At 40.1% G+C, this 13,381-nt stretch overlaps 1 protein-coding gene across 10 annotated transcripts in view; it reads right to left on the bottom strand.

Annotated features, from left to right (window-relative positions):
• The window catches only part of ST3GAL6 (ST3 beta-galactoside alpha-2,3-sialyltransferase 6), an 81,322-nt gene that overhangs the window by 24,531 nt on the left and 43,410 nt on the right, over window positions 1–13,381 (bottom strand). For 6 of the 10 annotated variants that reach the window (XM_025873281.2, XM_073892497.1, XM_025873289.2 and 3 more), the window contains 3 exons: window positions 6,303–6,353; window positions 4,436–4,535; window positions 1,820–1,897 (listed from right to left, as the gene is read on the bottom strand). In XM_025873281.2, coding sequence (XP_025729066.1) covers window positions 1,820–1,897; window positions 4,436–4,524 — 167 coding nt within the window. In that variant the 5' untranslated portion in view covers window positions 4,525–4,535; window positions 6,303–6,353. Of the gene's footprint in view, window positions 1–1,819; window positions 1,898–2,311; window positions 2,547–3,368; window positions 3,484–4,435; window positions 4,536–6,302; window positions 6,354–13,381 lie in introns of all 10 variants that reach the window. The other 4 variants (XM_073892516.1, XM_073892523.1, XM_073892520.1 and 1 more) reach the window with 4 other exon arrangements.

Here is a 13,381-nt window from a genome sequence, read left to right as displayed (position 1 = left end):
TCATTCTCGCTCTCTCAAATAAATAAAATCTTAAAAAAAAAAAAAAACACCAAGTGATAACACGTTAGCCATATGCAGGAAGAGACAAAGGAGGTAGTAAGGGAAAATAAAAGCATGGATGCTAAGCCACTCCCAAATTTAAAAGTACGATATGTACCAAGTTGTGTCAGCTGTGAAAATAAAAATATAACAAAAACTGGACGCGCCGAGGATTAAGCTCTTTTCTGATATCATTAAGACTTTCTCAAGCACAAGAACCGTGGGCACCGCCTTCCTGTCACCTGCTCTGTCCTACCCCGCTAACCCCACTTGGGTACCCTCACAGACAAGAGAGCCAGTTTGAGAAGGGTGGCATGTGCTTCCATTCCCCACCCCTCCTCACTTTTAGCACCCAGCACGGAGTAAGCAGGCTACATATGGTTAATAGACGATTGAATGAATTTCAACTCCATGGTACTTCTTTACGGAACCAGTATGATGTAGAAAAGAAGGTTTTTTTTTCATTAAAAAGAAGGAACAAGTCAAACTAGTCCACACTTCATCCCCCACACTTGGCCCTACTTTTCCCGTCCTAGCAGAGCTGCCCTTAGTCTAAAAACTGCAGGTGCAGATCACAGTGCCCTGGGGCTTCAGGGGCTGCCTGACAAAGAGGAAATAAACAGCTGTGGGATAGGGGTGACAGAGCTTCAGTTTCCTTCTGGCTTTGCCACTCAGGAGCCACTAACCTCAGACAAGTCCCATGAGCTTAACGTCTTCAGAGCTGAGTTAGAACTCACACCATATTCAGACTAAGGAAACAGGTGAGGATGAGCCCTTCCTACTTGACACAGGATCTGTGCCCCAGACTTAGTTGTGACAGTGATAGCAGCCTCGAGGTTCCAGCCTTATTTATACATGTTGGGTTCCAAGGTAAAACGTATTTATCCCCAGTATAGACTGGTTCCAAAGTAAAGTGTATTTCTTACTATAGGTCACGGTCAAAAAAGTTTAAAACCACTAGTTTTGCAGTGGTCCTAACTGGACACACCCCTATGGAAAGACTACAAGTAGCCATGCATACCTGTGATCATATGCAGAAATGTTTTATGTACCTGCAGTTTCCTAGAGAGTTGATTTTAAAGGAATCTGTAGCCCCAAGAGGTTAAGAACCAGTAATGAAAAGGTACAGTAACATAATTTAAAGAAAACAGACATTTTTGATTCCGAATGGGTAAAATATTGAAAAGCCTGTACCTGTTTTACACAATTAAAATGACCAGACTGTCATTTATTTCTATTTCTCTAGAAGTACTTTGACCAGCAATCTGTCCAAGTTGAGGTGACAGAGGAAAAGAATAATTGTGGCTATTCTACAAGTCCTGACAACCGTGTAGAGATCATTATTTACATTCCAAGTATTTCACTGAAAGTCCCTCAAAGTGAGGAAAAAGGTCTCATCATAAAGTTTAACCTAGAGGCAAGGGACAAAGAGCCACAAAATAATAAGGGTGAAAAATAACATGGAAACAAGGGAGGGTAGTAAAACCCTGAAAAATAGTTCACTTTTTTATAATCAAACACAACTCGGCCTCTCTAATCTCACCTTTGTAAAAAGAATACTGGTCTGATGGAGTTCTTCAATGCCTTTGCTGAAAATATATGCAGAACTCTGACTAAAAGCACAAAAAGAGACAGGATATTCAAGCTCTTCCTTAAATACAGAGTGTCTACTTTCTACTGCTAAGATTCATACGGGGAAGAAAAAACTAAACAGGTGTGAGATACGATTACAAACACATTTTGAACATTTTGTACGTCACAATTTCTTTTAGATTTTTACCTCAGGAGAGAGGCAAAAGCTGGCTTTGATAAACAAGGCTGGATCTTATTTCTCCGCTTCATTTCCACAGGTGGTACCCTAGGAGACAAAAATAGAGTCAGCCAGAAACCAGAACCAGGCAGCCCGCCCCAAGGAAAACAAATGCCCTGGGAATCGGCTCAGTGCCACCACCCAGAGGCTTCCCAGGCATGGAATTAACAGCTCTCACAGAAGCCCTTGAGGGACGACAGGACCCTGCACGGATTTGAGGATGCATGGATACACGGCAAGAGAGTGAGAAAGGCTGAGGCGACAAGCAGCCCGGAAGTAATTCAACAAGCGGTGAACAAAGAGCCTTCAAGAAGGGCTAGGATTACCACACTGTGGAGGCCCCAAGCAGGCTGACTTTTTAGAAGTACCCCCCGCCCCGGCCCACCCAGAGCCTGAGAAACCCCACACACGCCCGTGCACATGGCTGTCTCTGTCCTCCATGCCACATCTGGGGACACCTACCACAGAAACACAGACCTGCAGATGCAGCCTTGTGATCTGCCCTCCACAAATCACACTTTTCAGAGTCCTATGGAACTCTCCTCTATTCTTGGCACAGGTTAGGCCCTTCTGGGTCTCCTGAATGGAGTGCTTGTCTCCACAATTTAAAAGGGTATTGTGAAACAAGACAAAGCACGACAACAAGAATAAGCGAAGGGGACAGGGTGACAGGATCCAGATTTAACCAGCTTCGTAACTGCTTAACAGAAGAACATGTTAATGATCAATGACATGAGGAACTCATCTTAAAAAACTAATCAATTTTCTTCTGTAATCACAGGACTCAAACTAAAAGTATTGGTCTCAATTTTCAATGTTTTTGTTAAAAAATCCCCATAGTTGGAACTGCTAGGTTTCTAAGCGACAAAGCTAGTGAAGTCCTTATCAGAGAAACACCTTCTGTGAGTACCACAAATGGCAAGAATCCCTTGATTTATATGTAAGGAAGGTACATAAATGTGGTGGACTAGCATATTAGACCATAAAAACCAAATTATATTCAGAGGACAAAATGAAGTGTAAGATACATTTCTTGGTTTCTAAGGTTATTCAAACAGAAAACCTTTTAGGATATTGAGAAGACAAACTTTGAGTGGCTTTATAAAGTTATCTGTCTTAAATAATTCTTAAGGAATTAAGTTCACAGCACAAAACCCACCCGAGGTAATTCCCCACGGTACTCTACATGACTGGAGTGATGTGTTAGCTTAGGAGTGTTGTAAACATTCGTCAAAGCCTGATGACAAAAGACTGTGTAGAATTCAGATTCTTTACATTGTCTTCCTTATTTCTCTTGTGACACACAACAGGATTTGTAGGGAAGTAGCAATCTAGTAAACTCCTTGCTTTCTCTTCTGTTCTTGTCTTCCGTTACTAAGTGTGGTACAGAGATAGGACGCAGCAAAGACAGGAGAGATCCCCATGGTATAACCCTCGTGTAGTGTGTAATCAAACTTCTAAGTCCTCTAGCTCATTATTTAAGTCCAAAGCCTAGAAACTTAGGTCCAAACCTACCCACCTGGCATTGGGTTTTCCCAGTGACCATTTGCCTAACTTCCTTCCATGAAGAGTATTACAATAATTTTTCAATCAACCAGTAGTGAAATAAATTCGGAAGCATCAATTTTTTTTATCTAGTAGGATAAAAACAAAACAAAACAAAACCCAGAGACGTGATCTAGGATCTCCTATTGAAAAACTGGCAAACAGTACTGATAGTTTAAGACAGGAAATTATCATGTGATTTATTTTGATATCATATACCACCATCTACTCAGGATTTAAGGGTCATCAAAACTTTATTCCTAGCCAAAGGACTGGTAACAGGGAAAAGGATAAAAAGCTTATAAGTTTTCTCTGCAATAAAACTACCTGTGCCTCTTCAAAGTTTTATATGTGACATTTTAAGTCAACATGGTTTCATAATACACATCTATCATCATTCACCAAATATTTTTAAACAAAGAGAGTCTATATTTTAATCAGCAATATCTTATCCAAGCATTTTAGGTTCAACAGTCAAGTACAACTGAGTCCAAGAATGACTCCATCAATTCAAAGAAATGAAATATTATGATTGTCCCAAAGACAATCAACGTCACCGCTTCACTGAAAAATCAATAAAAAGAAGGTGCTATTTTATCAGTTTTAAACTATTAGAGTACAACATAGAAGCTATCAGAATGGTAAAACCCCAATTTATAATGGAAAGCTAGAAAAGGCTCAAAATGTTAAAGAGGTGGTTTTTTGTTTGTTTTATAGGTCTCTCTAGGATCATTTGTGTGTCTCTGTGAAAGACTAGTTTGGGAATTATTTTTAAAGAGCAAAAACGATAGGGCGCCTGGGTGGCTCAGTCAGTTAAGCATCTGACTCTTGGTTTCAACTCAGGTCATGAGCTCAGGGTTGTGAGATCGAGCCACAGTGCTGAGCGTCAGGCTCAGTGCTGAGCGCAGAGTCTGCGTCAGTGCTGAGTGCTGAGCGCAGAGTGTGCTTGAGGTTCTCTCCCTCTGTCCCTCCTCCCATCCTGCTCTTTCTCGAATAAATAAATTCCTTAAAAAAATAATAAAGAGCAAAAATGAAACTTACCAATAGACATTTGTTCCCCATAATATACAATGCAGCACATAATAGAGAAAGACAGCACTCAGGAATATGGCCACAAGGTACCCTCTCATGGCTGGCCCACCTGCAACACAGGAATGAAGTCCAAAGAAAAGGCAATATTATCTGTTCACACAAAGACTCAAATACAAGATTAGTGAACAAACATATAGAGAGGGAAAAAGAAGTAAAATGATGTAGGCCTATTATTTTTGGAAATATCCACTAAATTTGCAGGAAAAGAGTATTTTTTTTCTATCTCTCCTCAGCCTCTTTAGTCAAAATAACATGGTAGGTAGACCAATAAACAGTAGTACCATTGTTTCAAAGCTGGTGGCTTCCATACTACTTTTTCATGTTAGAGAAGAAAAAAAAACTCATTCAGAACAAAATGTTACACATCTGTTCCATATCCAAAACTTTTTTTCAGAAACATTAAAAAATATCTATTTTCACTCTCTCCATAGAAAGCGAATATATGCCTTAAGATGTAAATAAACATTGTATTTATTCAGTGCTCAAAGTGATTTTTAAATGCTCTACATCATAATTTTTACAAGTCCTTTATGTAACTTTTAAAAACTGGGAACGGGTGCCTGGGTGGCTCATTCGGTTAAGTGTCTGACTCTCAATTTTGGCCCAGGTCATGATCTCAGGGTCTTGAGATGGAGTTGGGCTCTGCACTGGATGTGTACCCTCTCATGGCTGGCCCACCTGAAACACAGGAACGTGCTTCCCTCTGCTTCTCCCCTTCTCTCCCTCTCCAAAAAAAAAACCAAAAACCAAAAAATCACCTTATAAAAACTGAGGAAAAAAGCTACTAAAAAATATTTCCCACATCTCCGATTTTTTATACCTTTAGGTGTACCCATTTGATTTTTCAGTTTCATAGCACAGGTAAATTTAGCTAATTTCTTACTTATTTTTGCACTACATAGACAGTTTGGTCCATTATACATTGTAGATAGATAAAAACCTGGACACAATCCTCTTTAGAATATAAATTTAAAAATCCTTTATAGCATACATATTTTTAAAAAACCTAACCATATTTAGTTCTCACTTTTGCTTCCTAGAAATGAGTAAGTTCTCACTTCCACATGCAATTCAATGCAAAAGACAAATTTAATATATTATATGGTTCTTACAAGAGATTTCAGTGCTTGTGATTTGAAACAAGTAAGCTATCTCTTTGCCTCTCATCAAGTTTCTGATTCATCTAGACACTTGCACATACCGCTCCTCCCACTCCTGTTCATGTCTATTAACCTCAATCGGGGCCACGCAGTGTAGGCACTGTGAGTCTGAGGAGATACATTTCCAAATAATATCATGCTGTCTCCCTTTTAACAGTAAAATAAGGCCAAATGGAACTCTTAAAATAAGGCACTCCTTTGCCTTCATAAGTAGAATATAATAAATATAATTTAAGCTTTCCTTGATAATGTGGGGTCATAACTGTGCTGGGCTCCTCTGGAACCAAGAAGGGTGTGGGACTGTTTGCTAAGCAAAAGTCCTTATGCAGTGGAGATTGCTGGTTTCCCTTCCCTTGCTCTCAGCTGCTCCTTCTCACTGCTATGCAGGTAGCCACCAGGCTCACATGCCGTTGTAAGTCAGAAATGCTTATGTAAGGAGAAAGCAAATAGAGGAGGTAAATGAACTAAACTGACACATCTACCTTAGTATACATAATCCCTGTGAAAAGTCAACACTGCTTGGCAACCAGAAGACAGGAATCATGGCCCAACTCCACATAATTCCTGGCTTGCGGGGCGGGTGCCTTAGATAAATCCGTTTACCTCTTCCAACTCGAGTATCCTCACATGTTTACAAGTGAGAGCACACAACCTACCTCTTTGAACTGTTAGGTAGATGACCCCAAATGATGGGTGTCTCGGACAACCTAGGACACAAAATATGTGAATAAGTTTGTGTATTTTACTGTTGTTGGTTTTCTGAAACTAAAGTCAGCTGTGCTCTTTTTCTAAGTTGTAATATGCATGGGTTTTGAGAAAGCCAAAGTGAGCCTTGGTCTACCTTGACTCAGCCTGCACTGCATTCTTACCGGCCTAACAGAAAGCGGTAGTTGCACGGGGTTTTGGCAGAAAGCCCACATCCTCTGATGGCAAAGGGAGTAAAGCATATAAAGAATGTCTAGATCTGCTGCTTCCATCCCCTCAGGCCTGTGCATCTCTTTCCACTTTGTTTCGTCTTCCTCATCCATTTGTAATGTATGCTATCTTGATGTATTGTGGGTTATTTTAAAAATTGCCTTAAATTCTTCATGGTAAAAAGCAGGAAATGCATGACTATAGGTAGGTTAAAAAAAAAAAAAGGTATGGCTCTATGTTTCTTAAGGAACACTTGGTAAAATCCAAGTGATGGAGAGAATTAAAGGTTTGGGATTATCAGTAAAAATCTAAGACAGTGAGGTGTTTGGGATGTTAGATGCATCACCGAAATGGCTAATTAAAGAATGAAAGAGAATTTAGCTAGCCCAGAGCCTGGCCCTTATACTTGTTCAACAAATGTTAGCTTTCCTTCCTCCCCTGGTACTGGATGCACTGAGAAAGGTCAAGGAACTGGGGTCCAGCTGGGTGCTAAAAGGCAACTTGTCATACAGGGGAGACGTGACCACATTAAGTGCTGACCAAAGGCTGTGAGCAATGTTTCATGATGACAAGATGCAGATCTATCAGTGTTCACAGAGGGACTGATGTGGACTTGGCTTGTCTCATCCCTTTGACTGATGTGACCTCAGCAAAATGCTTACCCCCCTCCTCATGCAGGTATTATCCAAACATGGATAGAGCATATATATATAAAAGACTCCAAAGAACACAGTGGGATTATTTATATATCCTGTGACTCCCTTGAAAATACACCGAAATTAACTCCCTTTTGTTGTACATGCTGATGGTCGCAGACATCAGGGGTGTTTGGCAACCCTGAGACTTCTGGAATCCACCAGTTAGACTTGAACTGAAACGGTTTTAGAAATTACTTTAGGCTGTCCTGGAAGGTATTTTACCATGGGCCAATGTAGTCACAAAACAATCTGCCCAAATGCTCAAATATTTAAGACTCCACCTAGAATAACATCATTTATGCAAACATCCAACATGAATGCCAACTTACCAGTATCAGCAATCTTTTAAAAACCTATTTACATGTGAGATAAAACAGTATATGGAGGCTTAGAGAAAGAACTCAGTATTTATAATTCGATTTGCTCATCTGTCCCCCAAAAATGCATTCTTCGGGAAATTTATATATTATTTTACAAAGCACAGAAGTATAAGTAAGCGAGGTTCTGTTTTTCATTCGCTAATGCGTGTTTTAGCTGAAAACGCAGAAGTATGAGAGAACATTCTTTTTTCCTTTAAAAATTAAAATGAACCTACTCTTGAAGAGCCATTGCATATACCAGCTGAGAAAAATTTAGGAAGCTTAGCCACTCTCTTGTATTTCATGAGCAATTCAAAGCATATTCAAGTTGCAAAGCAGACTGGGCCAGCCAGGATATCCTTGTAATAAGCATGTATAGTTCCTCTGCTTGCTCGTAGGAAAAAAAACTTCCACTAATAAACAAATTCTCTAATTGTAATTCTATAAATGGAATGACCATTTTGCTTTGAACAAGTATTTCAAAAGAAAACTGGAATTTAAGATAGAATGCCTGCTTTAAGGGAAAGAAAAAAAAAAAAAAAGCAAGCCCTCAGTAGAGCTTTGGTTACCAAAACAAATAAGTTTGAAGATCTTGATATGAAACATGACAGACCCAGCTTCTTGGCTGCAGTTGTTCCGAAGACCAGGGTCCTAATAACATTCTTTACAAAATTTAAGTCATAAAGTAATTTATCTTGGGCGTGGGCAGAGGCCATCACGCAAGAACAGGAATCATTGGCAGAGATCAACTATTTCTTCTCAAATTATAATATATCAATCTATGAATAATCTGTATATGTCCAAGTCCGCTCAGTCATGAGCAACGGTTTTCCTTTCTCTTTAATAATAAAAGTGTGTCTTATTTGCGAACCATAAAAGACTATGGACTCTGAGAAACAAACTGAGGGTTCTAGAGGGGAGAGCGGTGGGGGGATGGGTTAGCCTGGTGATGGGTATTAAAGAGGGCACGTACTGCATGGAGCACTGGGTGTTATACACAAACATTGAATCATGGAACACTACATCAAAAACTAATGATGTAATGTATGGTGATTAACATAATAAAATTTTTAAAAATGCAAAAAAAAAAAGTGTCTCTTATTTGTGTGGAGCTTTAAAGTTCATAGAATGCTCTTACATCCCTCACTTCACTTAAGGCTCAAAACAAGCCTGATAAATGGCAGGTAGGTATGATCTTCCTGATGAATGAAGAAACTGAAAGTCTCTGAGATTGAGTTGCCCTAGGTCACACAGTTTGAGAGACAGAAATAGACTGAAGGTCCAACCATTTCTTCCTCACAGTTCTATTCCTGGTGTCATCCTGTCTCTCAAGACAAAAGGCATGAGGGGAACCCAAAAGAGAGTTCTAATCTATAACTTCCTGACAACACTTGTTTGGCAGCTAGAGTTCCTAAAGGGTAAATTCAGATATCTGTGAAAGAGAAATGTCTCTAGGGCAGCGTGCCCCCAACTGATGTGACAGGTCCAAGGGGTCAGCACCAGATGGGGGCTTGGTAACATGCACATTCCTGAGCTCCTACGGGATCGGAATCTCTGGAGCTCAGAAATGTGCACTGAAACAAGCACCCACCAAAATAACTCTTACGCATTCCGAAGTTTGAGAATCATTGCCACCGTATACTCAAGAGAACCATGGAGGGAAAAAAAATAACGGGTTTAGTGAAATCAAGAGACCATCACAGATGCTATAATAATTATCCTGACTAGACTATGAGCTCCCTAAGTGCAAGACAGTAGGTTTTGTCTATCATTTTATTTCCAGTATTTCTAATACCTGTCACACAGAAGATGTTAAGTAGAAAGCTGTTGAATGTATTTACACATCCCATATTTAGATGCTTTGTATTTTTTTTTTAACCAGAAATGCCTAGCACATAGCAAATGCCCAGTGGATAATGACTGATCAGACTCATTAAGGTAAGAGTGTTCGGCATGTGCTCATCACAGGCCACGGAAGGTGATAAATGCTTTTGGTGATTTATCTCCTGTAATCCTCACAACCACCCCGTGAAGGGAGTAGTAAACTTACAACTCCCATTTTATGGATAAGGAAACTGAAGCTCTCACAGGAGCAGTAACTGTCCTGAGCTGATAAGTAACAGATCCAGAAATCCAGCCCTTTTCTATCAGACCGGAGCCCACATGTTGTACGCCTCTCTCCTGATGTGAGCTTTCATAAATGAGTGCAGGCCCATCTTTTTGATACCAGACTAAACACTACAAAACATTTCACTCAGTTGTCTATCCTACCAGCTCCTTAAGCAGTATAAATTCTAGGGATTGAGGAAATCAAGAGGAAGGTTATAGTCACAGACTGGGCTGAAGCAAAACCCTATTACTCCCAACCTTGTTCTTCCCAACCCATTCTGCTGGATTTCAGGAAACCCATTAATTTTTTTGTCCTCCATGGTTCTGTTGAGTGTCCTAGAGTAGTGATTCTCAAACTTGAGTACACAGGAGAAGCAAACAGGAGGGTGCTTGTTTCAATGCACATTCCTGAGCCTCAGGGCAAGCTTGGTAGCATTACTTATAAGGACAAACCAACCAAGCCTATGGAATGACACTTGAAAATGGTCAGATTTTTATCTTTGGACTCTCTTCATGCCTTCTCAAACCAAAAGGGGTTCGTTTTACCAACATCCAGCTAGAACAAAGCATGTTCAACAACAATTCCGGAATAATTGTTCTAGTCACCAAGCACAAAAGCCCTGTGGGCATCTCAGTACCCTACAACACTAAGGAAGAAACCCTCTTCGTGTTCACTCTTCCAGACGCTGAGCACACAGACCAGCCTGCCTGGCCTGTGACATTTCCACTACACCTGGCTGCAGACCCTCTCATCCGTCCGTAGGCTCAGGCCCACCCAGGCTCTGGGACTGATCCAGGCGCAAGGAAAGGGAGCCTGAGGAGCCCTGCAGTAGCAGCTCAACAGTTTGGCCAGGTTCTGGCCGATTCCACGCTGACCTTGGCCGTCTCCTTCACAGGGCCTGAATTCTGTTGCCAGCTCACTGGATGACGTCCTTGTTTCCCAAAGTCTGCGGTCTTTTCTCTCTCAGCCACCCTAGCAGCTCGGCAACCAAACTTCCAATTTTTTAGTCACTTGGATCCCCATGTCCCCATCTACTCTGTTCTCTATGCCCCCTGTTGCCTCAGTGACTGAGGGTGACTGCTATTCCACTCCTTGGTCTCACCTCGCATGCCACGCCCTGCTGCTCAACAGTCTTACCCAACAAGCTGCATCTCTGTGCGTATTAGAAAAGAACAGCCCCTCTGGCTCCCCCTGGCCGTGTGGGCACAGATCGAGGCGTGGCCAGGATTTCAGCCACAACTCTTCCCTTAGGCAGGTGCTCCTGTTCCTGGCTCACCTCCACAGCCTGACCAGGTGGCCCAACCTGCAGCCTGTGCTCATTCAGCCCTCAGAGAGTTCCTTCTCCACACAGGTCTCCACCAGTCCTCAGCTCACACTGACACGCCCAAGATGGTGTGAACTCGGCCAGCCCATCATACATCCTGCCTGCCTTCCTCTTTGCATTTATTGCTCAGTTTATGACTGTTCTGTCATCACATGCCCATGTGAGCATTAGCTCCAGTTCTAGCTACATAGTAATGTCTAGATTTTTTGGTCCAGCCCCGTAAGTCCCCTAAGCCTCCGAGACCTAGCCATCTCCCTATAGCCCAAGCCTCAACCGAGACACGTAGGATCCCGCAGTGATCTGTGTAAAGGGCTCAGTCTTCTTTAACTCATCTACCACCTCTTTTTAAAATATCATCCTTATTACTAATTGGATGATCCTAATGTGTCCGGTAGCCTCATTAACATACAAAGGACCTACACCCTCTGGTGCTGATGATCACGTAAATAACAGCACAGTTTATTAAATTACTCACTAAATGCCCAACAGTACACTAAGCCCTTTTCACACAAGATGACAAAAACAAGTATATTATCATCCCCATGCTAGAGATGCTTAATTACCAGAGCAGTGGCTAGAACTCAAACTCAGACCTGAGTTTAATTGTACATTATGGAAAACTTTTAAATTGTACATATGGGAAACTATAATCATCTTTTAACTATTACATCATGAACTTTATATTTACTTAAAACCTTTTTTTAAAGTAAAACAAGGGAATGATACACATTAAATATATGCATTTATTAAAATGCACTTAGAAACATTAAAATATGAAAAAAATGTTTACTTTATAATTTAAAAAAATAAATCTTAAGGACTCAGTACTCTGATGAGATTTCTGCTAGAAGGACCTGAAAATTCTCAAAAGGCCATAATTAAAGAATAAAGAGTAGCACATACAAAATTAATATGCCCTATTATACCTGAAAAAGCGAAGTTTAAACATGAAATGTTGAGTTACTGGTATCTGATACAAATTAAGGGGAAAAAAACCTGACATTACTGGGAAAATAGAAAATTTGATTTAGGCACCATCCCCCTCCCCCAAATAACTGCCTAGTTTCAACAAATTGGACCAACTGTTTACATTCTGGCTGATTTCTAAATACATAAGTTTTTCTTTCTGCATGGCAGGAGGAGAACATGTATAATTAACTCTCTCCTCCTCCCCCAATTCCTTGGCTAATACAATGATAGACAGCTAGCTCTACACATATATACACACATACTCTTCTTTCAGTCTTTCAAGAAAAGCCAGTGCTTTTGCCAGATTTCATCCTTAGCATATGCAGACAGATCTTTTTACCTAATTAAAGCTGAGCTTTCACTGCCAAAGCAGATGACTGAATCCTCTCCTGCAAACTGGGTGTGCTTACTGCAAAGATTATAAAAAGGACAGAAATGACTTTTCAGCAGAATTTTGTTTTTTAATAGCACAGTGGGACACACTAAAATCATTCAGCTAATAGCATACTATACTGGATGCTAAAAATAAATGAACTGAAGTTCCTGTTTTCCAAGATCTCTCTCTTCAGACTCAGCTACATTGAAAAACACAAAGAAGCTTTTAAGGGAACTTCTTACGTTCCTACTGTTTATTCATATTTTCTCCCAGAGACCCATTTCTTCTCCCAGAGTGGAAATTTTCTCTATTTCCTTATATCGATACCCCACTGGTAAGATAACCTCTAAGGAATATTAGATGTTAACATGTTAATGATTGTGGCTGATTTTTTAAATTAACTTTATTGAGATAAAATTTTTATATAATAAAATGCACTTTTAGGTGTACAATTTGATGAGTTTTGACAAACGTATACAGTCATGTAACAACTACTAAAATCATACTAAACATTTCCATCAGCACCCCCTCCAAGTTCCCATGTTCCCCTTTATGGCCAACTCCCTTTTCCTCACTTCCTGGCCCCTGATCTGCTTATCACTATACTTTTGCTTTTTCTAAAGGTTCATTTAAATAGAAGCATATGATAAGTATCTCATATCTAGCTTATTTCAATTGGTAAAAATGCTTTTGAAAAAACTGTCCGTGTTGTTGCTTATATCAGGAATTCACTTTTTTTTTTATAGTTAAGTAGTATTCTATTGTATGGCTAGACCACAACTATTTATCAATTTACCAGCTGATAGACATTTGAGTCTTTTCAGTTTTTGTTGTTGTTGTTGTTACTGTTAGCAACACTACATTAAACATTCAAGTACAAGTCTTTGTATAAGCATATGTTCTCATGGGTCATATAGTAAATGTATGTTTATGTAAAAGCTTTATATTGTATTCTGGTGCCTATTCCTGAACAGATTTGCTTCA

This window comes from Callorhinus ursinus, unplaced genomic scaffold (assembly GCF_003265705.2).
Source record: "Callorhinus ursinus isolate GAN/ISIS: 27379988/994484 unplaced genomic scaffold, GSC_fseal_2.0 scaffold1, whole genome shotgun sequence".
In the NCBI taxonomy this organism is placed as follows: Eukaryota; Metazoa; Chordata; class Mammalia; order Carnivora; family Otariidae; genus Callorhinus; species Callorhinus ursinus.
Note: the sequence above shows the minus strand (reverse complement) of the source record. Positions and strands in the feature narration are given on the sequence as shown.